Below are 27,214 nucleotides of genomic sequence, written 5' to 3'. Positions count from 1 at the left end.
CAACCAACCACCCACACCCTTCGAACTCTATAAATTCCCTCCCCACAAACAACCCTTCACCTTAACTCAAAAGCCTCTACCAACATTTTCTCATCTTCCAACCAACCACCCACACCCTTCGAACTCTATAAATTCCCTCCCCACAAACAACCCTTCACCTTAACTCAAAAGCCTCTACCAACATTTTCTCATCTTCAGTCACCCACTCACTCATCAATTCAAACCTCGTCAATGGAATCCGTTAAATCTAACGGTAACGGTAACGGGCTTTGCGTACCCAGCGACCCCCTTAATTGGGCCGCAGCGGCGCAGTCCCTAGCGGGGAGCCACCTCGATGAAGTGAAGAGTATGGTGAAGGACTACAGGGAGCCCATGGTGAGAATTCGAAGGCGCGACGTTAAGCGTGCGCCCCAGGTGGCGGCTGTGCTGCCCATGGGCCGTCGGTTTTTGTTTTTTTTTTGTTCTTTTCTTAGGGTGGGGGAGGAATTTGCGCGAGTCTGGCCCGGGGCCCGGGTGAAGGCTAGTAGTGATTGGGTGATGGAGAGTATGAGCAAGGGGACTGATAGTTATGGGGTGACCACTGGTTTTGGAGCTACTTCTCACCGGAGGACTAAGCAAGGGGGTGCTCTGCAGAAGGAGCTTATTAGGTGAGCTACTACTCATTAATCTGGTTTTGTACTGCATACTTAATTTGACATATTCATTAGTTTGTGATTATATATACATATGATTTTATGTGGAAAATCTTATTTGATGTTTTCGGTTTATTTGAAAACTAGTTGTGAACACCGTGCAAAACATGACATATCAACTTTTGCTACAGTAATCGTGGTTTTTTTTAAATACTGTAGTAATGTTTTTTAAATTTTTTAGGCTCCTACTGTTCCTACCGTTGCTATAGTTTTAAAAATTACTACATTATCCCCCCCTATGCTACAGTGATTTGTTGAAGCTTGTGACAGTACCCAGCCCCTGTTGATTCAGTAAAAACTATTGTAGTATGAATAGTGAATTTTGGATTCTTTTATTTATATAGAGGAGTAGAAGACCTGAAAAGTCTTGAATGGGATCTGCTGGATGCCTATTTTCTTTGCAAGATTAACGTTTTTTTTAGTGGTAGCTAGAAAAGGAAAATTTCTGAGTGATCTTGTATAAAAGGTGTCTAAAATTGGAAAAAAATAAAATAAAATTCTTTTGAGGGCTTGTTGAAAAGGACAAATGTGAATTTTTAACATTTATTATTCGTTGAACATAAGGGATGATGAGACAGGAAAGAAAGGCACGTATCATGTCCTTGCTCAGCGCTGATGAGCACGTATTGTCCCTAATTCCTGTCAGTTTTGACAGCTTTCTTATTAAAACGTTTTCAAAAAAACGTTTTGACAAGAAAGCTGTCAAAACTGATAACAAGCTGTCAATTTTGACAGGGAATCAGGGGTAAAAGAAACCAACCAAACAGCCCTTAATTAATCAACGCTGCTATTTGACTAGAGGGGGGGCGTGAGCCAGACTCGCCATGAGAGGAGGGGGTAGGCAGTTGGCTCACGGCGCCCCCCCCCACCACCCAAATAGCATTTTCGCCATCTTGATTAAAGTGGGAGTTTCTCAAAAACACTAATAACCATTGTGGGACAAATACACGAGTACATTAATTTGAACGGTTAAGGTATCAACTTTGGAATCATACCCTTATTTGTAATGTAATTTTATAATTTTATTTTCACGTTTTAATGTTTGAAATAAATTATCACAACGTATCGTGTGCCCGACCGAGATGTGACTGACGGAATATTCTCCTTTTCAGATTTCTCAACGCCGGAATATTCGGCTCCGGCAAGGAATCCGGCAACACGTTGCCGTCACCGGCGACTCGCGCGGCGATGCTTGTCAGAATCAACACCCTTCTTCAGGGATACTCCGGCATTCGATTCGAGATCCTCGAGGCGATAACTCGGGCCTCCTGAACGCCAACATCACCCTTTGCCTTCCCGCTTCCGAGGCACCATCAGCTCCTCTGGCGACCTCGTCCCTCTCTCCTACATCGCCGGTATCCTCACTGGCCGTCGCCATTATGTCAGGGCCGTAGCCCCTGACGGCCGCTCAGTCGACGCCTCCGAGGCCTTCGAGCTGGCCGGAATTGATGGTGGGTTCTTCGAGTTGCAGCCTAAGGAAGGCCTTGCTCTCGTCAACGGGACCGCCGTCGGGTCCGGGCTCGCTTCGACGGTTCTCTTCGACGCGAATGTGCTCGCCGTGTTGGCCGAAATCTTGTCAGCGGTATTTTGCGAGGTGATGCAGGGAAAGCCCGAGTATACCGACCATCTGACGCACAAATTGAAGCATCACCCGGGACAAATTGAGGCCGCTGCAATAATGGAGCACATTCTGGAGGGAAGCTCGTATATGAAAATGGCGAAAAAGTTGCACGAACAAGACCCGTTACAGAAGCCAAAACAAGACCGTTATGCTCTACGAACCTCGCCACAGTGGCTAGGTCCGCTGATTGAGGTTATCCGCTCATCGACCAAATCAATTGAACGGGAGATCAATTCGGTGAACGACAACCCGTTGATCGATGTATCGAGGAACAAGGCTCTACACGGCGGGAACTTTCAAGGGACGCCGATCGGAGTGTCTATGGATAACACTCGGCTGGCCATCGCCGCAATCGGGAAGCTCATGTTCGCTCAGTTCTCGGAGCTCGTCAATGACTTGTACAATAACGGGTTGCCTTCGAACCTATCGGGTGGGCGAAACCCTAGCTTGGATTACGGGTTCAAGGGTGCGGAGATCGCCATGGCATCCTACTGCTCGGAACTCCAATTCCTTGCGAATCCTGTGACGAACCACGTCCAGAGCGCCGAGCAACACAACCAAGACGTGAACTCCCTCGGTCTCATCTCATCAAGAAAGACCGCTGAGGCGGTCCACATCCTAAAACTCATGTCATCGACGTTCTTGGTCGGTCTATGCCAAGCCATTGATCTCCGACATTTGGAGGAGAACTTGAGGAGCACAGTCAAGAACACGGTGAGCCAAGTCGCCAAAAGAACACTAACGATGGGAGCGAATGGTGAACTCCACCCCTCGAGGTTCTGCGAGAAGGACTTGCTCAAGGTGATTGACAGGGAGTACGTCTTCGCCTACATTGATGAGCCTTGCAGCGCAACATATCCGTTGATGCAGAAACTGAGGCAAGTATTGGTCGAACATGCGCTGAACAACGGGGAGAAAGAGAAGGAGGCGAGCACTGCCATATTCCACAAGATTTTGGAGTTTGAGGAGGAACTGAAGGCAACATTGCCGAAGGAAGTCGAGGGGGTGAGAGTGGCGTTTGAGAATGAGTGTTTGGCTATTCCGAATAGAATCAAGGAATGTAGGTCTTATCCTTTGTACAGGCTTGTGAGGGAGGAGCTCAGAGCTGGTTATCTCACCGGAGAGAAGGTGACGTCGCCAGGAGAAGAGTTCGATAAGGTGTTCGATGCGATTTGCGATGGCAGGTTTATCGATCCGATGCTCGAGTGCTTGTCGGAGTGGAACGGAGCTCCGATTCCTATTTGCTAGAATTTAGTTTTTATTTCTTGTTATGGTGCAAGGGTTTGCTGTTTGTTGTGCTTGTTGTTATTTGTTTTGAGAGCGCTGATTCATGAAGTTGCAGGTATACAGTACATAAAAATAAAGGGATTGTTACTGTCTGATAAATGTGTGTTCATTTTGATTGGTCATGATCTTTTAAGTTAACATCAATCTTCGGTTTCTTGAATATAAGTTGTCGATAAATCAACGTAAACACCACCCCCACAATTTAAAGTTAGAGGAAAACAAGAGCAAAACATGCATAAGTTCATTACATCATTCTAGTTTAGTCAACGATACACCTCTTTTACCGAAAGGCATACATCAAGAATCAAGATACAGATGAAATACTTGGTTCTTCCGCCTTCAACTTGAAAGCAAATATGGACAGCAAAAAACCTTAAGCTGAGACAGATGTTAAATTCAAATCTCAATAGGAAAACATCAGCAGCTAACGGTTAACACTTCCAGATAACCATAAACACTACGCTTCACAGATCACCCCAACGTAAACCAGTCTTTTATATATATAAACCCAGCGAGAGATAATTGAATCATTAAAGAGCTTAATTTACAATTGTCCAGTGGGACAGTTTCAAATCTCGAAAGGTTAATTACAATGCGATGGCGATACAAGCTTCAGGGTTGGTCACAAGGAGGTGTTAAGTGAATACGGTCAGCCTTTGCATATGAACCTTAAACTTTGAATCAGTCAACAAAATCATTCATCATCTGATAAGCACACAACAGGATCTGTAGAAGCAGCAGGCGGTGTGGCAACCACAGTTGATGTGGCCATTTCAGAATCATTTACAGGGAGTTTAGGCAAGTCTGCAGCAAGACTGGTAGTGGCCCCAAGATCACGAGACAATTCAACTCGAGAAAAAGGCAGCTGTCCCGATCCTACAGGTGAATATTTTCCGCTAAGAGGAGGCGCAGTAGTAGCAGATAGTAATGCTGCGCTCATATTTGTAGGGTGTTGATTGCTAAGTCGAGGTGGATTAACTGGTGGAGTTGTACATGTAGGTGGAAAATTTGGAGGAAGAACCGATGGCATTGTGGAGGTTGGTGGAAGAATCGGTGGCATCATGGATGAGCGAGGACCGAAGCGATGGAGATGTGGGGCCATGGCACGTGCAGCTGGGGCCCGAGCGTCAGTTGCTCCTTGATGACTTGGAGGGACTTGGAGCATGTTGTTGCTGAACTGGGGCCTGACAAGATTTCTAGAGACAACTGAAGGATTATGGCGAAAAGAACCAGCTGAAATTTGGGCTGGAGTTGTGGCTGGAGGTAAATTAGCTAGGGTTGGAATGTGGGCTTGAGTAGCTCCTGATCCGCGTAAAGGCAGTGAGGTTGATGGACGTGCTGGAGTCACAGCTGGAGGTAAGTTAGCTAAGGTTTGAATGTGGGATTGAGTAGCTCCTGATCCGCATAAAGGCAGTGAGGTTGACGCACGTGATGGAGTTACAGCTGAAGGTAGGTTAGCTGAGGTTGGAATATGGAAAGAGCCTGAAGTTGATGGTGGCCCCTGCGCATGTAACGGGTTTGATGCCTGAAGAAACTGCTGCATTGGACTTGAAGATCGAGCTGAAGTGAACAAAAAATGTCACGGTTCAGAACATAGCAGCTATCTAGTTGGTTCTAAAGTCATGAACATTTAAATGAATGAATTTAAATTTAGTGTTTTGCTTTTGTTGGAATCCTTCCATACAAAAAATGTACTCTTTTACTTCATACAAATATCAAGTCAGTAGAAATTTTGAAGGTTTAACTTCAAATGCATATAATTATGATGGAAAAAGTGAAGGTTTATTCAGTCACTATAAACAGTTTAGATATATCATTTCAAAGAAGCTAAGCTTGCAGAGCAAATGGGTGGATGAAGCATAAAAATAAACTACAACTGCATGGCCGCCACAAATTTGGTACCTTGGGAGGCAGAGGATGTCCCAGCCTTAGGATCAATAAATTTGGTCCTAAATTGCTCGGCTAAAATTTTATTGACGAGAACTTTGCTGTATATTGTTTCTAGCATCTTTTGTTGCTGATGAAATTCAGCTTCGTCATCTTTAAGCATTGCTTCATATTTCTTCCGCACCTTGTCTAGCTCCTCTTCACACTCAAGTTTACGTTGCCGCTTCTATACAGCAAAAACAAGTATTAAATAAGAAAAGAAGCAAAATATGGGTCAAATGCCTTCACAATGAAAATAAGATAAGGACTGTAAAGGAGTTCTGCAGGACAACCTTATCTTCATACATCCTATTGTGATGCTCAGCCTGCTTTTGTAGCCTCACAAGTTCATTCTGAAGTGGGTCAGGATGAAGCTGGTGCGGTTGAATACAAGAAGCCATTGGTAATATCTGAAGAAGGCGATCTCCTCGCTCTTGTGAAACACGAGAAGTTCTAATTGACTGCTGCACAAGCACTTCAGTCTGTGAGGTAGGAGAACAACTCATGTTTTCAGGACGAAGAATTCCCAATGTCTCTGCTGGCATCACTGGATGCAGTATGGATTGAGGAGACAATGGGTTGCATTCTTCAACCTGCATCTCTTCAGCCATATTTGGCTGTGGCATTGACAATGCAAGCAATTGACTAGAATGTGCGACTTCAGTGCAGAGCCCTCCTTCGGTAGAGAAAGTGGCAATAGGAGAAACCAGATTATGGGTAGAATTTGAAGTCTGTGTATCCTTAACGGTTGGCTCAAATTGCGGGGTCAAAACATGCCCCAAGGATGCATAAGGACCCGTAGTTAGGGGAGAACTAGGGCCTTCCTCACATTCAGTTCTACCATCCAAACTAAGCATATCATGCTCGCCTACAGGCAGTACCTGGTAATGCATTATAGGCTTACAACATCAGAATTTGCCACTAAACATGTTCACTAAAGGAAAAACGGAAAAAAATACAACAATGTCCTAGACACATGCCCTCTCATTTTTGCTGAATATATATTGTGGTTCTCAGAAGGCTAATTTAAAGAGCACTGCCACCAGCTTCTACAGATTACAAACTAATTTGCAATGTATTACAATACCTTAAGTCACATCTGAATACTTGACAGATGGAACATATTTCAATTTTCCAAATAAAATATTTATTCCTTTTAATAAGTTGAGGGTAGAAATTAAATTAAGTGGAATATCTGAAATGTTGGCATAAGTTAGATGAAGTTTACTGCGAACGCTGTTGTAAATAGCAGCCGATAGCGGTGCTATTGCGGCGCAAATAGCGGTAGCGGAGCCTATCACTACGATTTCATTGATTGCGGTGAAGCATAGCGCTCATGAGTGCTTTTCACTCGCCAAAGCGCTCGAAAGCGCGAAATAGCTGCAAATAGCAGCACATAGAGGTAAATAGAAGCAAATAGCTGTAAATAGTGCTCATTTATCTATATTTGAAGGCTTCATTTTTAAGTTTCAAATAGTTAATACAATTATGTTGCTCAATGTTTTTCTATTGTTGAGAATTTCTCTATTAGAGACTTGAAAGTTGAAAGAATGGGACAAATAACGTGGTCTTTTTCATTTTGTATAGTACTTTTGTTAATATTATGTGATTGTTATATATCTATTTCATGCTTAGGATCTCTATGAATCATCAAATATGCATTTACAGAATTTTTAGACTTTTCTTTACTTTTCTTATTTTTTGAATATTTGTACATATTTAAATTGGCCTGCTATTTGATTTTGTGTTTTTTGCCGCTTTAGTCCCAAATAGCTTTAGCAATGCCCCACCGCTATTCTACGTTATCCACTATCGATAGCATTGACTACGAATAATGTTAGCCATATATGTCTTATAGCGTGCAACTTCAGGGCTTGATAGACATTTTGACTTTTTAAAGTAATCAACCCACCAGTATTAGTTACTTTGTTGAAATAACCAATTAAGGAATCCAGAAACGAGCTACTATGTAGAACTGATTGACTCAACACCAGCCACAAATGAAATACCAGTAAAGATCCAAATATTGAAGCAAGCTGGAATTCTATAATAAACAAAACTCAGTACACTTTTCATTGGTTAGCTTTCTCTCTATTTCTCTTCAAGCCATTTATGCTTATCATTATTTCAGTATAGACTATAGAGTTAGTTCATACAGCTAACTACATCTTCAAGTGTACTTAAAACTCACTTTAACGCAATTATAACTTCCAATGCAAAGTGCCTGAAAAAACACTAGGTAGGTAGAGAAAACTAAAGTAAAAAGAAGGCACAGGACTATACCAGATTAGGTCTTGCTGAATTTCCACAGCAAGAGTCTCTTAATGCATGGGGAGTGGAACGTAAGCCTACAGAGTGTTGTAATGCAGATGATCTCATGTGAGCACCTTCTGGATTAGCTTCACCTTCATGTATATTCCTGTCGACTAGTGCTTCAGTCGTTGTTACTGAAGAATCTATACGTATTTCGGCGGGTCCTTCCTGAAGCAATGATGTCGCTACAGAGGGCATCATATGCTGCATATGCATAGTAACATGCTGATTACCTACTGCATTCATAACATCTGACTCAGGAACTGGCGCTCCACCATCCTCAGCCATGTCACGATCTCCAGAGCACGGAATAGTCAATGGGTTTACTGTAGATGTTTCATTTTGATCCACCTGATTAGCTAATATATTCATATCATCTGCCTCGAAAAATGGAGTTCCAGCATCCCGGGTTATAACATCATCTCCTGCAGGCAGAATATCTGCTGGAGTTTCTGCAGATATTTCATTTGGTTCTCCCGATGCAACAATATTATGTGGAACAGTTTCTTGGTTTTCAGCAATTCTTCTACTTGTTTCTAGAGGCACCAAACGTGTAGTGTCGGGCTGATTATCTGATACATTCATGACTGACTCAGAAAATGAACTTCCATTATCCGTGGGTATGTCAGTATTCCCTGCAGGCATAGTCGCAGGAATTTCTGGAGATGTCTCGTTTGGCTCAATAGATTCCACATCAGCATTATTATACAAAAGCGTTTCTGGGATTTCAACCAATATTCTATTTGCTTGAATAGCTTCTACTTCAGTGGTATTGCTAGAATGAGAAGGTGGAGCTTGCACATCTTCCATCCTTCCAGTAGAAAAGGTTGATGGCATGTCTAACTGGTTTTCAGTTGTTCCAATAGATATTCCAGGGGCAGTCATCTCCATAACATCACAAACTAGACCTGAACCCGGACGTGGAATCTCCGAAAATGTTCTAGTTGGTTCAGTAGATTCCACTACGACCACGTTAGGTGGAACAGTTTCCACGATTTCAGAAATTGTTCCAATTTCAGTTGTGTTTCTAGAATGTGAAGCATGTATTTGCGCATCTTCCAACCTTCCATTAGAAAAAGTAGATGAACTATCTAAATCATTCTCACTTGCTCCAGTTCTTATGCCAGGGAATGTAAAAATATCAGTGCACATTCGATCTGTAGCGGATCTAGATACGGGCGTTCTGCCTCTCGAACCATCATGAGACTCGAATGCTTCAACAACCTCCTTGCATTCCTCCAGCCTGAATCCACTTTCTACCAAAGGAAGCAATTCAAAATCTTCTGCTAGAGTGCCAGCTTTAGCTTCTTCTAGCCATTGGTCCCGAATGTTCTGCTCCATTTTTTCGGCATCTTCCAGCATAACCATTAGTTTTTCGTTCTGGCACTTCATATGCTGGTCAAGTTCAGCCCTCATTTTTGAGAAGTATTTATTTAACAATAGTATTTTGTCGTTTCTTATTGAATCGTCAGTGTGTACAGAACGAATAAGCTCCAAGAGGTCATCATGTGCACTCTTCAACCTCGCCTTTGCTTCTTCCCTCCTTGCATTAAAATCAAAGAGTTCTACTTGTTTCCTTAGAAGGAAGGCATCTTTCCTTTTTGAGCAAATTGTATCAATCAGATCAACTCTTTTCTTTAAAAGCGCATCTTGCAATGAGATAAGGTTCTCTTTAGCTTCCGAGGGAGACTGGCCTGCAGGGGCTTGCTCTTTGACTTCTGATTCTTGAAGATAAGATGAGGCCGACTCCGAAATCCCTCCATGCAATTGTTGACGGCCATCTTCTTTTCTTGACAGAGATGACTGATTTTCCAAGGAATTTGGCTTGTCTTCATGTCTTAATGCCCCAACAATGGAGAACTTTTTCTTTAACATCCGCAATCTTGAATAAACAGAACCCACCTGCTCCTCACTGCACGTATACCTCAAGTATTTTTTAGCTAGTGCAAGACATTCTTTGTGGTCCACCTTATGTTTCAGAAAAGAAGCCGCTCTCCAGCACTGAAAGTTACATAATATAGGTATCAGACAAACTAAATTATTGAGGTAGGCTGAAAAAAAATGACATTGATCACTAAAGAACAGCTCATTTAGCAAGAACTAACATTCATATGCAGGATATCAGACTTAAGGTTAAGCAGAGAAGTGGCTGAATATCTGCAGTGCTTAGGAGTTATCCGTCCTATTAGACAACAAAGAAGTTCAGGTACCATATGGAAAGTATGGCACAAGCAATAGCCATAAATATGGGGGTTTTCCAATCCTAGAACATGTAATTGCAACTTTAATAACAAAAGCAAGCACCGGCAATGAACTGTCAATTTTCGGCTGTCCAAAAATAACTTAAAAGCACGGATTTCAACTGAAAAGTTTTAAAATGCATTGATTAAATGTCTACATTAACGAGAAGCTCACAACATAGTTCTCTGCTCTTTTGCAATCGCTTTCAAGTTTTAGATAATGGCAATGATCTATTTGTCAGTCTACCAGCTTGCATGAACTACTATGTGTAGAATCACACAACTGATCCAAAACTAGCAAGAATACAGTAAGCCGCATAAATTATGGACCAAGTCAGAACCGAGATATAATTTGTTTTTTTCAGAAGTGTGAATCGTAAAACCACAAAGCATAGAAGACAATCTTACAAGCTCTTTCTTCACTGCAAAATATAGCAAAGATCAGTGTAGAAAATAACGTGTTCCGTAGCGCAAAATAGCGCATAGCGTAACGTAGTGCCACCTAATCGCTACGTAGCGCTGGAAAATAGCGCAGAAACAAAATAACGTACACTAATTTACCCATAGCGTACGCTTTATAACGCGTCTTCATAGCGCTTCATAGCTTAGGTTAAATTATTCAAGGGCTAGGATTGATTTTTAAAAGAATTTTGATGGTTGTGATTGAGTTTTTTTTGCGCAAATTAATCACATTCTGCACTGAAAAACATTAAAAAGAGGTCAAAGAATTACTAATTACTTTTTTTTCAAATTAATCAGATTTAGAAGTAATAAAAACGAGTACTTTTCTTTCAAAAATAAAAGTTGTAACTTCACTTGGATTACTATGTTTTTAAATTTATGAAGTAATAAAAGATGTTTTTAAATTTATGATGTTCTATTACCTATTAGAACTTACTGTGATAGTGTGTGATGTATATTTTTTTAACAACTATGTTTTTGGAATGATTGTTAAGGCATACATGGTTGATTTTGTTGTGAAATTGTGATGATATAATGATTTGTGATAGCATTTTCATGATGTTATGTTTAAAAATTGTGATGATTATTCATATTATTTGATTTTGAATATTATGTATCTATAAAATATTTAAATAATAATAAATTGTTTAACCTACTTTAAGAGATATGCTATTTTGGCTACCTCTCATTTTTTATCTTTACAAACGACTCATTGAACATCTTTGCCAATGTTGAAAATAGCAATAACGCGTTATGATTTTTAAAGAATAAAATATTTCAATTTCAAAGCCCTATTTCCTAGCTTTGACATGCCTAGCCGAGTAGCTGATCATATGAAATCCTTCAATGGTTCCCAAGCTTTAGACTACCACTCCATATTGCAGACTTACTATTTGTTCCATTCTCGAAAACTAAATGTAATCCCACTTGTATAAAAGGAAATTTTACACAAACTTCCCGTGACAGGTTCCATAGTTATGTGCTTTCAAAGTCTCATGTTAGAAGAAATTATTTATAGAACTCACTTGTTGGCGATCAATTTTGCAATTGCCTCAAGTTTCCAAAGCCTCAATTGTGAGTTGCTCAATTTGTTCAGTTTCTGTGTACTTCATGTATTTCTTTCCTAAATTAAATACATAAAAAGGACCCAAACGATCACCAAGGCTCTTACCGTAAATCTCTTGAAAATAGTACAAGGTACAATGAAGAAGTATCACACCAACGAATAAAGATATAAAAAAGAAAACCAAATGAGGGTTGATGTTCAAGCAGAAGCAGCTACGGAAAACTCCAAAACAACATATCAGTTTTATCGAGTTAAAACATAATATAATGTGCTTGTCTAACCAGAGATAATTTGAAGGCTTGCAATATGGTGTCTGGGTCTTGATCAACATGATGATTATTCATGATATACTCAAGAAGCGTGTATGCCAAATCCTTGACATCAGCCTGCATTAGATCATGTGCATCAAAGTCAGTTATGCATTCTATAGAACCTGCCACAATGCAATAAAAAGAAAACATGTACACAATAATTATTAGAATTGTTAAATGCTATCACAAGCTTAACAGATTAAGAAAATGTAAAAGCAATATAAGTAGAAGTGACCAACACAAAGATTTGAGATAACACTCTGAAGTACAGCATCTCACAATATGAAGGAACACCATTTACTACCAGATAACTCTCCAAGAAGATATTCATCCTAAACCATCACCAAATTTCAATAAGCTGGCCTTGTTTTAGTCTCAAAAGTTTTGGTATTATGTTTTCACCAATTATGATAATTTTGGTCCAATTTCTGCTTTCCATTTACAGTGTTGACTATTAAACTCATGGACTTTACGGGTGGAAACAAACCAAATATTTAACAAATAGTTCGGTATTTATTCGCTTAAGTATTCGGTCATATTCAATTCCATAGTTCATTTAACAACAAACAAATAGTGTTTAGTATTCGGTTCATAAAGAAATGGAATTTAACCACAGATAGATTTAATTTGTTTGTTTAATAAACTATTTGTTTATATATTACACTTTAAACCTATAAATTTTAGTTATTGTAATTTCTATGCATCCGAAAAGCTTTTTACACATATAGGCTCATGTAAGTTTTGATTTGTGATTATTTCATTTATCACTAGGTTGCATATTCATTGGCTGTATCATGTTTGGCTGCATTATACTACTAAGATAGGATAACAAATATTATCGAATATTTACTGAATACGAATCGAATAATTCAAAAAAGACTTAAAAAACTGTTAACGAATATTTGTGAATAGTTGTCAAATATTCGAATACTAATCGAATCGAATCCCAATACATATTTGCTATTTGTTTCGGATTTGAATATGAATTAGATGGTCGAGTATGAACCGAATACAAATACTGTGGTATTCAATTCGAATTCACTTTATTTCCACCCCTAGTCATGGTACATGCTTTAATTAAAGACAAAACAGGAGGATTTACTAGAATACATACATGAAGTTTCAAAGTGTCGCATAGCTCAGATATTTCTGGCTTCAGACGGAGATGGAGAACCTTTTGTGCATTGCGCCTTCCTTCAGATTCACCGATGGGAAATTTATGTGGCTCTGCAGCAGCATCAGGTGTGGAAGATGCTCGTAAATACGAAGTTACGTGTGTGATCGTACCATCTGAATTTGGCATGCAGTTTTTTCCAACACTAGATAGACTTCCATATGTTTCTGCATATTTTGCATCAATTAGTTTCTCATCAGGGATGAGAGTTAGAACAATAGAAAGTCCAAAGAATAATTGTGAACTAAGACAACAGAATATGATTTCATCTTCTGTAAACAGCAAGTGTCACCTGGTTCCATTGGTGTGCTACTCGGAGTAGTTGGTGTTGTTGTGGAAATTAATGCTTGTTGATTAAAGCGACAGGGAGAACTGTCATTAAGGACTTCAGCATCCTTTACCATTCCCTTTGTTTTGTCTTCAAGCCAAGCCTGTAGAGAGTTTGGATCCACGGTATTGGTAGTTAGCTTCCTACGTTTTTTTCTAGCTTCATCTTTTTCCACTTCAGGTACCTTTATGGGTTCTTCAAAACGTTGAACCTTTCTTCGGATCCTTTGAGATGGTTCACTTATGAATCTCCAGTCAGGGTATCTATTATCCAATAAATCTGACCAGAAGCTAGAGGGATCTTTATCCAGTGCGCATATTCCATTTCTCTCACTTACTAAACTAATATTTCTTGAATATGAAGCTCCACTCTGCTGAGCTTTAATCAAAAGCAAGCATTGGTAACTATTATTTTCACCTCTTCTTGGCAACTGTTGCACTAATTCCACCACAACATCATTTAGGAATTTCAATGTTGAATCATTTAAGAAACACTTCTCAATGGAATTTTTAAAATAGTCATGCACATTTTGCTGGTGGAACTCATTAAGTTCATTGAACAAACTCAAGGCACCCCAACTGAGTAGCAAGTGGCTATTGCTAGGATTAATGTTCCGAATGTTACTGTCTAAAATAATATCTTGCCTTGCAAATATTAGAACCTTCTCTTCAACCGTACATGATGAATAAAAACGAAACACTTTAACATGTTCAAAACTAGACTCAATATGTATCTTCTGAAGCGCTCTAAGGTCATTCAATGGGTTCCAGTCGCTACTGTATATAACAACAGCATCAAGTGAAGAAAGCTTAATACTTGGTAGGCAAGCCCGATTTTCTATCAGAAATACGAATCTCCCATTTGCCTTGTCATTAAACTTACTAAGAGCAGTTAATTTCCTTGACATACTTAATCCATTGTCTACTCGTTCATATGAATCAGGCCCAAATCTCTGACGAACAAAGTCATCCAGAATATCGCCAATAGAATTCCTTCCAGCACCGCCTATGGACTACCAAAACCAAAAAGTATATAAGTACATAAAAATCATCATTAATTCAATTTTCTACAACAATTGATGAATAGATAGAATGCATTTTTTTAAAGCATGAGAACTTAATTTTCTACAAGAGGACATTTACGGAAACACTAACAAGGCACAAAGAACAATATATTTCCAGAACAAATGGATATATATACTATGAAATACACTTACTACTTTCAAAAGGAAAAAAATTTAGTAAGTTACTTTTGAGATTTTTCCAGCATTTGTGGTTTTGATCTTCCTAACTCCTTGTTGGAACTCTCTCTTCTCCTCTTACCTTTAATCATAAATAATCTTTATCATAATCCTATTTAACATAACATCTTTTATTAACTACCACTTAGTTATATTTTACTCTACAATATCTTGCTTTCAACAAAATGTTTTTGATAAGAAGACATGTATTACGAGATTAAAGGTAAATAGTGTAATCCGCAGCATGAATAAATAAATAAATAAGCAAAATTTTATGCACATGAATGGATCATATCTCTTGGATAAGCATAAGCTCATAAGCATCAACATTAGTCAAACTAAAGTTTATAAAATATGTTATATAAACATATTATACATAAATCTTTGTTATATAAACATATTATACATAAATCTTTCTTTTTTTGATAGTCTAACTATTTAATAAGCATCTACTTGTTTTAACTTTTTTAGATATGAGACTCAAAGACTAATCAGGCATACCATTTCATAAAAGAACAAAATTAATTAGAGATATAATGTCTCTAGACTATAGAGGACAGAAAAAAATCCATCTCAGTCTTGTTGACACTGTTTTACCATCAGTTCAAGTAACTTCTCAATGTTAATGAGCAATATCAAAGTGCATAGCATCTCACAACATGAAAATTCTTTACATACTCTACACGAATTTAACTTTATTACAGAATGGTTTAAAAACTATGATCCAACACTAACTATAAGAGCTAACTCAAATTATAATAAAAATTTTAGGCTTCATTTCATCAAATAAATAAATTTGGAACATGGTAATCCATTCAGTATAAATAATTTAAAAGACATAATTTTCAGGAAAAAACACATCCAACTACAATCTTCAGCACATAATTTATAGCATAAAAAGCAGGAAATAGATTTACAGAGTATAGGAACTATTTGATAAATGTGCATAGATAACTTTATACCTGGAAAAGAATCAGCACGCGTAATCCTTGATTCTTTATCTCTTGGAGAAATTTATCAAGTAAATGTAGCTTACCACTAGCATTTACTCCCATGTCCAAGTACTTATCTGCTGGAAGGTCTTTCATAAGAGAACTTTGCAACGATCCATCAAGTACGTAAGGATGATCACAGCACTGTCAACAAAAGTAATAAAGTCATGAAAATGATCAGAGAAAACATCACAGCAAAGCCGTCTTTTTATCACACAGCTTGGTAGTTCTTTCTTCTGATATTGGTCAAGATATAGTCAGACAGCGTTCAAAGGGCTAACCTTCCTTGTAGAAATAAGAATGTCGCGAAGAGCTCCAACAAGATCAACTTTTGAACATGAGCGAAGCGCAGTTGAATTGGAGATAAGTGCCGAACAGTATTGTTCAAGTTGCACGTTAGAAAGCTGAACAGGAACCCAGTACTCTAGAAATTTTGATGAGCCTGGTTTTCGCTCATATGCCACATGACGTGTTAGTTTGCCTTTTAATATAGCAAGAGTTCCAGCAGTATCATTAGGACCATACTTGGAACTACTAGAATCATTCACTTTTAGTCCAGATTCAAGGAAGGAAAGAAAGTTGAGGTATTCAGCAACAGTTTCCTGGAAAATCCAGAGCAAATGGGAAATAATTGATAAATACAAGGCACAAGGTTAAAACATAGATATAGGTTTACCTTCAGTTGCCCACTCAAAAGCAGCAGCCTGAATTCTGTAGAAAGGTTCTTAAATTCTTCAAGGTGTTTGGACACTCTGGGGTTCTGACAATCATCAATTACTTGTACTTCCCAGCCAATGCAATCCAGATAGTCCAAGTCCTGAATATTCAATAGACACAAATAGATTCAAGTCAAAACTACTTATAAAATAATTCCAGTAAAACAGCGCAACAGAACTCCACAGCTGCACCCAAATATCAGCCACTAAAAGAAACAAAAGCAGAATAACATACACTTAACTATAACTAGAAAGGCGTGAACAAGATTATATAAAATGACTTTTAACAAATGCAAGGAAAGTATTACATTGAGATACCTCAATAACTGCATCAGGATGTGATAGAAGCACTTGAAACATTATGCGACCACCTTCATCATAGAATTCTGAAGTCCGAATAAGCTTCCGAATATTTTTATTCCCGGTGTAAACGACAACATTGATGGACGGCGCCAATCTCATGAAATCAGTCTCCCATAGTGAAAGAGAAGCTATGGTTGAGATAACAAGAATAGGCTGACATGTATGGGACTTTAAAGAAGATATAAACAAGATGGGCTTGATAATTCGCTCCTTCAGGCGTCAATGAAACACATAAGGCATAAAACAGAAATTCAGTAAGATTAGATAAAACATAGTCAGATGAAAATTTGATCTACGAGGACGAGCATATAGGTTTCAAGTCATTCATAACAGAACAAATGTGACGCACTTGGAAAAAGGAGTATACAAATAACAAATGTGTGAAGACCCAAAAGCAATAGAGAGGACAACAGATCTTTTCTAAGAAAGATACTGAGAAAAATTGGATATCCAAGATATGGACTCATGGCATGTAGACATCACAGTAATATATAAAAGTTTGTCTGAGTCAATGATTTGATAAAGTTGTGAAGGGAGAATTGCATCTCAAACCAATGGTAGATATCACCAAGAGATCACTAAAATGCGCGAATGCTCACACACACTTGTGCATGCGCGGGGGCATATAAATGATTAGTCATGAAAATTAGCAAACATGCAGTAAATACCATTTTAACAACTTCTTTGCCAAGGGAACACAAACGTAAGATATCTTAAGGTGAAGTTTGCTAACGTCAGCTCAAACACCAACGTGAAATTGGATTATGATGGATGCACAATACATACAATAGAGGCATATAGAATAAGATAAGCACTTTGCTAATAACTCATCCTGATCATGCCTCAAAAAGATTGTAAATCAAAAAAATTAGATCCAGGCCATTGCTAGCTGGATACATGTCTTGAACACTGTCAACCAACTTACACTTTGATTTCATGGGATTTACTCGGTACCTTAATAAATCATGTAACAATAAAACAATATATGACAGCATATGAGATAAGTAAAAATATGCCAACTATTCAGCTGCCAAAAAATATGAGTCCAGACATGACAAGTGAATTATGCTATTATGCTTTTATATATCCTACCAGATTTTGTACGAAAATTCCATGTTCATCAAGTGCATATCTTTATAAACACGAACTTCATACGTGAAGTTCGAGAAACAAGTACACAAGTTCATATACACAATATGGATACAAGTATTTTATTAAACATTGATTGAAGAACTAAAATCATGAGATCATTAGGTACACAGTGGACTTATGCCTTAAGCAAGTAGGTGGATCACCTTGAAAAAGGAAACGACACAAACTGCCAAGGAATAGCTGCTCATATTTACAATCAATATATTCGATACTAAGTGGATTTCTAACAAAACAAGTTTTGTCCACGATATCTTTCACTTTGCACTTGAAATTTGCCTTTCCCCGTCTAAACTCTTCCTAGAAGCTTCCTGCTCTTAAAGTTGAAAATTGCTACTTTATGATTATAAACTGCTCCTAGCAGCATCCACCTCTAAAAGTGGTAACTGATAAAGTTATTCAGTTACTTTTGAGATTGACCCACACCACAAGTTAGTAAGTTCAAATAAAATCCTTACCATATAGAACAATTGACTGAAAATATCATCATTGGATAGCCTAAGAGAAACCAACAGATTAACACAAGCCATAGATTCATGTTCTAGTTTTAAATTTAACAAAATGCAGTAAGCATCATAACACTTCACATAGCCTACATAAGAAAATCACTTGCAGTAAAAGAAATAAAGCAGAACGTAAAAGCTAAATTCCCACCTGATCATCAATAAAAATAGCATTTTGGGATTTGTGCCAAAATTCCCTAAGCCGATTCACAGAATTTAAATGATCATTATCAATTCCAGCAGGGAAATCATCAGCCAGCTTTGTCAGTTTGTGAAAAGAACTTTTCTTAACTTGCAGAGCCTGCATGAAAATATACCTTTTTAGTTGCCTTGTAACAAAATCAAGGAGAAAGTTATTTGAAGTTTCTAACTGAAGCGTGTGAGCATCGAATAGTGCCTTTTCAGCCCTCAAAGGATCACAGATTCTCCTCGCCTCCTCATGACGATTTTCAAAATCATGTATAAGCACTCTAGCATCAGATGAGCATAAAAATGGTGACTTTTCCAACTCCCACGTGGCATGCTCATAACCAAGGCCTTTCCATTTCACAAGCCACTCATGATAGCAGTATGCATGCCCATGCTCAATAGAAGATCCATCCGCCAAACTTTGGGACACCGTCTGTCTTTTCTGTAACAGACGGTGAGGTTCAGCCCACTCTTGTTTCCACCTTGTTGCCTGGGAGAAAGAAGGTTTGACGTAAGAACTCAATAGGCAAAGTCGAAAAAAGTTTACTGCAGAAAGAATATCAGAAGGAAAAGTTTGACTTGGCAATAGCAAAAAGACAGGTAACCTTCTCTTTCTGATGTCCTCTCTCAAAGTTGGCTACAAGCATAGGAGCTTCAAGAAGAATCTGACTTTCAGGAACCCATCGGTTGTGAACATGGGCAAGGCCTTTATATTTGACAAAATACTGCTTCCCATTCTGCATTTCTAACACCACAGAGCCCATGACAATATTAGTAAGAATAATCATCTTAAGAAGCATGACATGGACTAGCCTGAAAAACACCTAATCGCAAATCATTCTCACCTTCTTCGACATCCCAAACAGATTCTATTCCGTCCGACACAGAATATACCCCTAATTCCACTTTTTTTCTGAAACAAAAGTGACAGAGCCAGACACCGGGTGGAATGTCTTGCAGAGGTGGACTTAAACAAGAAAGATGGTAACTACTTTTGCACCCTTTTCCATCACAGCACCTAAGATTACATACTAACGTCAAATGTTCAGTGGTATGCAAACTTAAGACATGATTAAAAAAAGTAATTATCTTGAAGAAAAATAGGAACCCCAGAGAATAGCTTAAAACTCATGATTCAGCATCCAGATACCCTTCAATGTTCACTGGCAAGAAGAAAGATTAAGTAAAGGCCAATACAGGGCTTAACTTTTAAATCGCAAATATTAGCAAAGACAGCCTATATGATCACCATTAGTCCTTTTCACAGATAAAGTATAAAGTCAGTTTCAATCAGCAAAGACTTTGCTTATCAAAATGGTATCAGTTACGGAGCAACAATTAAAGTCGAGATTGCCACAATAAGTGACCAAATTGGTTTATTGACTTCTCCAATGCAGTGAATGTGGCATAAACCAAAGACTCATGACTATATCTGAGTGCAGCCTACACAAGAAAAATCACATGGATCTTTCTTGGCTTTAGATTTACGGCAGGCATCATTTTGAGAGGAAACAGTTACACTCAAGGTTTTAAATGTCGGATGTCGGGTTCATGTCGGACGGCTGAAATCCATGTCGGATAGCGAAAATCGGGGATATATAGGGGGACATGGACTAAATATCGGATTGCCATATCGGGTGGTGCACATATGTATAATATCATGTCCTAAATGTAATCTAAGCATTCCTAAATTCAATATATATCATGTCCTAAATGTAATCTAAGCATTCCTAAATTCAATATAAACATACTTTATAAATTCTAGAGGGGGCGCCAGCGATGGGTGGATTCCGAACGTCGCAAGGAGGCAGTGTCGGCGACGAGACATCGCAGGGAGGTCGGGGCTCTTTTCTTCTTCTTCGTCTGCTCGGGGTCCTTCGGATGAGTCACCGACCATCCTCTTCCCTTTATCCCGACGATGGGATACCCTGCCGTCCTCGGGTTCGGTTGGGTTCGGATTTCGAGGCACAACGGGAGATGGACGACGGGGGGCTGAGATGGAGGTGGGGGAAGGGCGTCGTCGTTCACGAAAGGAGTAATGAGTTCCCAAGTCCGTTGCAACCCTAATTTTTCTCTTTTTTTCTATCGGGTTCATAAGAAACTCTTAAACATGAGAACGGGTCAAACGGATTTGGGTTTTTATCACTAAACCCAAATCCGATAACAGAAAATAGATCTAACAAAAGGTCACATCGGTCGATTTTTCAAAGCTGAAAAATAGGCCGATATGCCCGATATGGCCCCGATATTTCTGATTTGGTCCTGAAAACCGACATGGCGACATACGAGTTGAAAACGCTCATGTCGTGTCGCTCAAGCCCTCAAACCGACATGTCACACATGTCGGCCGACATTTAAAACCTTGGTTACACTAACATGGTAATGACAACAATGTAATACACATGTTCATGCATATTAACTTCGGTGCTTGGAGAGGACAATACTACTCTTCAATCAGTTGGAGTAGGAAGAGAAGTCTGCACCCTAAGGAAATGATGCCAATATACCTTCTTTGCAAACAAGTTTATTCCCAATGAACATTGAACAATTATGCTGTGTAAATAGTGCCAGTTAGCCTTCTTTAGAGTAGTTATCACTCAAAGAATGCAAAACTAAGAAGTAGAATAAAAGGTGACATTGATTCTAGTTCCAAAAGACATAAATTCTTTACCATTGGGACATAATTTGAAACCTAACTAGCATCAACAACCATCAAGCGCAAGACTGTGAAGAAATGGCACTCACAAGAGCTCTCCAGACTGCTTGCAGATGACACATCTATTCAGGCCACTTTCAGTTTGGACTTCCGTAGATGACTCATTTGGACTAGTAACTCTCAAGCGTTCTTCATACGTGTGACCTCCATCGCTGACTCCGGATTTCCCCCTACCCTAATGCAAAATATAAAAGAAAAATGGCAACATTAACTTGGATCCAAAATATAGAAACTTAAAGAGGAAATAGGCTCCTTAAAAGAATAATAAATATTATGAATGTCAAAGAGGGGAAAAAAGATTACAACATCCACAGGGACAGACAAATTCTCTTTGATGGGTGATGTAACCAAGCAATGCTGTCTGACAAGGAAAAAAAACAATAGTGAAGATTATTAAACTGGAGATGGTTATTGCAAATATCAGCACTACGAGGTCTTGTAAAATGGTAAATTAATCAGGTGCTGTAAAGTTGATCATTAAGCAGTACTTTTTAGATCGAGGTGAATGTTCTCTAACTTCAGGCATTAAATTTCCTTCAACATAATTTCCTTGCAAACATATGGCTTCAGTTTCACTTTGACAGGGACTAGAAACTATCCCACAGGGTTCCTACCAATAAAAGTAATACATGTCAGTTACATGACCTAAATTAGAATCAATACTACGTAAGGTAATAAGATAATAATGATAAAACAAGAACAAACATAAAGTAAAATAAGTAATTTAGAATACAGATATATACTAAGAGTAATCACATTTTGGCATCTTAATTTCAAAATAAAAAACAACAGTCAGCATCATACAAGATGTTTATTTTGATCTTCCGCATAACAATAAAGAAAGAGTGCTAAAATTAGAATGTGTGGGATGCAACTATACAATTGCCAGTGTTATTTAGGTACATTTGCTCCATAAATCCTCTAGAAGAAACAATATCATGTCACATCTACAGCCAGGCAAATGAGTTTTCCCTTCAAAAAGTAAGTTATACTTATGCACCACAAGAAAGCGAGTCAATGTAATGGTTGCCGGGTTGATTAATGTAACCCCAGCAAAGAACTAAATCCAGGTTCAAATTCAGCCACAGAGGTGCAAAGGCTGCAAAGTGAACTAACTATATATCTAATGGTTTATGTTCAGGAATATTTCATGACAGGTTAGAAATCTCATAACCAGAACATTATTCACGTACAATTTAAGTGTAAATCAACATGAACATTATGAATTACCCATGGGTATGAACCATGTCTTTGGTTGGTGAGTGGTAGCAAACTTTTTTTTAGTCCGTGGACTGCTACTCTGCATTTATTTACCTAATATAGTTCATATGCAGAGATGCATGCATACACAGCCCACACACGCGCCCACATATACACTAATTCGATACAAATCCATTAGTGGGAATGGGTCATTGTAGGGTGTTGTCTGCAGGTTCTAGGTCCCATTCACTCGTGTATATGTATGTATATAATATGTATCTATGTATGATTATGTATGCATGTGGGTAAGTATGCATACATCTAGATACATACTATATTAAAGTAATAAAAGTATAGCGATATATGGTAGCACTCTATGGACAAACAAAAAGTTCATTACCATGAACCAAAGAGATGGTTCATAACCATGGATAGTTCATAATGTTTCTCGATTTACAGTTAAATTGTATGCCGGTGACGTCGTCAATAATGTAACGAATGTTTTGTTGTCCATAGAATGATATGCTATAGGGCTATACATCAATTTATCTAATATAGTATGTATCTAGATGTATACATACACATACATTCATACACACATATGTAGATACATACATACATAGATATACGCACAAGTGAACTGGGCCTATAATTAACCGATAGACGACACCTTACAGAGACCCAATCCCACTATTGGATTTGTTTGGAACTATTGAATGGAATTTTGGCATTAACCTTGATGCTAATTCCATTGTCGGAAAGGGGTCATCGTACCTACTAACGGAAATGACATCGCTGTCCCTTTTTTCTAACACACGCACCCACCCAACCCCCCAACTCCGCGCCACCCCAGCTACTATCAGTAGAAAAGGATTCTACTAGCATTTTTTAACCATTGGATCACTTTGAGATTCGTAGAAAGAAACTCCTATAACTATTCTATCTCCTAATATTTGGGGAGTAACCATAATTAAAGAAACTCCTATAACTATTCTATCTCCTAATATTTGGGGAGTAACCATAATTAATTTTCTTTAGCAAGAATCTCCAAGCAATCCAATGGGTAAAAAACAGAAATGTAGTCATAGAGATACTTCCCTGCACTCAATAAAAATATTGAATCTGCAGAGAATGATTTTAATTAGTCCAAACACCCAAACTTCTGTAATATTAAATACTGGTATAGAGAAAAAAGCATGCTTGGCATGCAATCTATTTACAAGACAAAAGGTACAAAATTTAATGAATATTATGCACTATAGAATTGAAGCCTGAGTGTTATCATGAAGCAACAAACTTTTGGAAAATCCATTTAAGCAGCTTTTTTGCCACCATATTCACATTCGATATAAAGTAATAAGTTTAAATTTAACAAGTCGGAATAAATGGCGAGGGGATCAAACCTCAATAGTAGAGGGTGTTAATTTGCTTTCTCTTCGGGAATTACATAAACACAATTCGTGATCTTCTGAAACATTGTGAACCCTGGACAAAACAGAGATTTTTCAATAGGTTTCATCTCAGGCATCAATAGAAGATTTTGACCGTGTAAATAATAACACTTTGCTGTGATAACATAGATTCATAAGAAATGCAGGACAAAATCACAAGAAGCATTTTATTCGACACTGAATATTGAAAAAATTGCAGGGGTTGTTTTGAACAGAGTCCATCCCGCGCGGTTTTTTTTCTTTTTCTTTTTCTTTTTCTTTTTCTTTTTTTTTTTTTTTTTTGGGACGGGGGGGGGGGTCAGAACGGCTTAGAGATCAGGGGTTTCCTAGTTCCTTACTTAAAATATGAAGATTTGGGGTCTAAGTATACAATTAACAAATGTTTGGGGTCTACTATGACAAAACCCCAACAGAGAGCAAAGGTTTGTGTGTGTGTGTGTGTATGATGTTCTTAACAAAAATGGTTTAATAAAATGAGAGTACCTTTCAAGTTTATTGCAAGCAGTGCATCTTTTAACATCTTTATATGTGGCCTCACAAGGTGATGAAGTAACATCAGCTTTAGAAATCTCTGTATTAGAACCATTTCTAGTCCCTGCTATTGCTGTTCCACCAGAATAAACATCAGTAGATGTCCTTCCATTCTTGGAACCTTTGAAATTGACCCTACACTCCAGACTTGCGTCCACAGCTAAGGATTTTCCTTCAGAAGTAGAAGCAATCAGTTCTGACTCTGTCAATTTTTCTACACACACCTCGTGTGTATGGTGCATGATATGCATACCATGCATCTCTCTTTGAGAAACACAGCCACCATTATTTTTGGCAGATAATCCAACCGGAGACGACTTCTTGGAAATACCATTGCACTTCGACACTGGGGATTTGTCCACGATTTTTTTCTTTCCACTTGTACAAGTTGATTTCTTCAGTCTGTCATCATCCACGGTCAAATCATCAAGGTCTCTTGAACCAGAACTACATCCTTCAGCAGCTTCTTTGCTACTGTCAACAGAATATTTCCTGCACAGTGTATCTTCCTTTTTTCCATTGCATTCATCTAAACCCTCGCTCATTTTCTTAGAATTACTGGAGGTTGACTTAGAGCAGTTCCCGTTTAATGCAATGTCCACTTTAAATTCATCTAAACCCAAAGAAGAAAAGAAAGAAGAGATGTTGATAATTCCAGATTGCTTATCAAGTTAAAATAATAATCAAATCAGGGTCATGCACAAATACAAGGAGGGTCAGGCAACATCCAGTTTTCAAATAGCTAAAGCACAATGGAAGTCTAGGTTTCTACATTGATTTGTTCAGGAATGAAGCACACTGGAAGTCTAGGTTTCTACAATAATTTGTTCAGAAATGAAGCATAACTTAAGGCGAAATGAATGTCCAAACTTACCTGAAATTTCATCCAGCTTAGACTTTAGCAATGCCCTGTACCTGCGTGGGGTTCCTGTTTTCTTTTTTGATATTTCACTAATCTTAATATCCAGGTTATTATCCTTGCTCTCGTTATCGGTGCCTGTGACTCCGTTTTTATCGTCATGTAACTTTTTCTTTTTTGATGGTGGACCTGAACTCTCATTCAGCTTTTTCGAGTCGGGAGAACTTGAAACCGCATTCTTCTCAATTCTCTCAGACCTTCTCAAAGGACTGCGTGATCTTTTTTTCTGTTTCTTGTCAGGAGGAGTTGATGATGCCTGAGCATCAAGCCTCCCAGATTTCCTTGAGCTAGGGCTTGAAGTTTTCAAGCTTCTGGCCTCTTTAGCAGTAGTAGTATTATTCGCCTTATTCTTTGTAGTAGTTGCTGTTGAACGAGAAGTAGGGGAATCTTTTGTGTCTTTCACTTTGGCAGCAGCATCCCCACTCTTTGTGCTGCTAGTTCCTTCCTGTTTCAGGATCCGCCCAGATCTAGTACAGCTCGTCATCTATTCTCACAGATGACTCAACAATTCACCCAAATAATTGCATCTATCGGCTTACTTCAACCTAGACACTGAATTGCACACCAGAAAGGAAGGACTGACCTGAACAACAGAAAGAGCTCATATTTATCATACGGTAAATGAACTTCAAATATATAATATACATAATAAACATGAACACACAAAGACACAAGTACGTTGCGTGTATGCGTGTCTAAATACTTGCATGTTAACAAAATAAGGATGTACGCACCATCGCAGTAGATCCCAACTAGTTAAGACATATATAGAAGGAAAGTAAACCAATTATAATTTATTTTTTTTAAAAAAAAAGCTCTCAGTCCAATGGCAAATTCAATGACAACTGAAGCTAATGTTGCTACTCAATGATTACTAAAAAGCATAATATCATCCTGCTAGTCCTGTTGAATAAAAACTCAGCCTGCTCGCGGTTATGAATGCCTACAGACAAAAAAAAATCACCAAAAAGGAGGGGAAAAAAGAATCCAATCTAAATAGATCTTAACAGGCTAAGGAGCAACTTGTCACATAAGTAGTTCAATCAGATGTTTGTTAACTTTTGAACAATGTTCATCCAAGTTTCCCTTCTCAACCAACAATCTCTCTAGATCAAGACAAAAAGCATGAACTCAGAACCTAGATCACACAAAAGTGATTGCATGTACAAGGGGGGGGAAACACCCAAAACGCACTTCAAAGGCGCAGGCCAACGAGAAAACTAAACAGAATACCTAAGTATGAGGAAGCGGCCGTGATCACGCAACTAAACCCAACTTTTGTTTAGAGAGAGGAGGGGAAATCAATGTTTCTATTTACAAAACCCTAGTCCGAACAAAATCAAGCAAGAGAGCAGCGTACCAGACCAAAGCCACGACAAATTCAACGAAAAAGAGTGAATAAGTCGATGAATCAGAGAAAAATCGACGAGGATCAAAGGGTTTTTAGGGTTTAGAGGACTCTCACCATCGAGATTGAGAAGCGAGGGCTTTCGATTCGAGCGAGAAGGTAAAGTAGCAAATTTACAGGTGATAGAAAATTAAAATTCGACGCCCTTCGAAAAGTTTTCAGGGGAAGGTAAAAGAAAATTTCGGGACGTTGAAAATTAGGGGCTGTTTGGTTGAGTTTGTACAAAGGTGTTGCGGACCCAAGCATGGGATATGTGCGCTGTTACTATCCGGTGTTACTATCCGGTTACATGATACACTGAACAGTGTATGACACCTCACATGTCTCATGTCTTGAGTCTCCTGTTTGGGTCCTTGAGGCATTAATGTTTGTACAAACCCAAGTTTGGGGGATTAAGTTTTGGAACCCATTTTGACG

At 38.5% G+C, this 27,214-nt stretch overlaps 1 protein-coding gene and 1 pseudogene across 3 annotated transcripts; one reads left to right on the top strand and one right to left on the bottom strand.

Moving 5' to 3' along the window:
* Positions 170–3,722, top strand: LOC109851603 (annotated as a pseudogene). The gene is made up of 2 exons (XR_002249920.1): positions 170–647; positions 1,805–3,722. The product of XR_002249920.1 is annotated as a phenylalanine ammonia-lyase-like (transcript).
* LOC109851599 lies at positions 4,070–27,009 on the bottom strand. Of its 2 annotated transcripts, none has more exons than XM_020421829.1 (22): positions 26,750–27,009; positions 25,345–25,972; positions 24,423–25,083; positions 23,892–23,973; positions 21,777–21,898; positions 21,592–21,649; positions 21,318–21,463; positions 19,418–19,590; positions 19,178–19,317; positions 18,781–19,062; positions 18,535–18,684; positions 16,687–16,941; positions 16,329–16,469; positions 15,934–16,254; positions 15,623–15,796; positions 13,385–14,432; positions 13,033–13,259; positions 11,889–11,993; positions 7,810–9,840; positions 5,820–6,407; positions 5,503–5,713; positions 4,070–5,160 (listed from the first exon to the last, which is right to left on the bottom strand). In XM_020421829.1, the coding sequence occupies exons 2-22, from the start codon at positions 25,871–25,873 to the stop codon at positions 4,295–4,297; spliced, it is 8,310 nt and encodes a 2,769-aa protein (XP_020277418.1). In that variant the 5' UTR covers positions 25,874–25,972; positions 26,750–27,009; the 3' UTR covers positions 4,070–4,294. The 2 variants fall into 2 exon arrangements, with proteins under 2 accessions (XP_020277418.1, XP_020277414.1); XM_020421825.1 differs by having other exon boundaries at positions 26,855–27,009.

The sequence above is a fragment of the Asparagus officinalis genome, chromosome 1 (genome assembly GCF_001876935.1).
Source record: "Asparagus officinalis chromosome 1, Aspof.V1, whole genome shotgun sequence".
Lineage (NCBI taxonomy): Eukaryota > Viridiplantae > Streptophyta > Magnoliopsida > Asparagales > Asparagaceae > Asparagus > Asparagus officinalis.
Note: the sequence above shows the minus strand (reverse complement) of the source record. Positions and strands in the feature narration are given on the sequence as shown.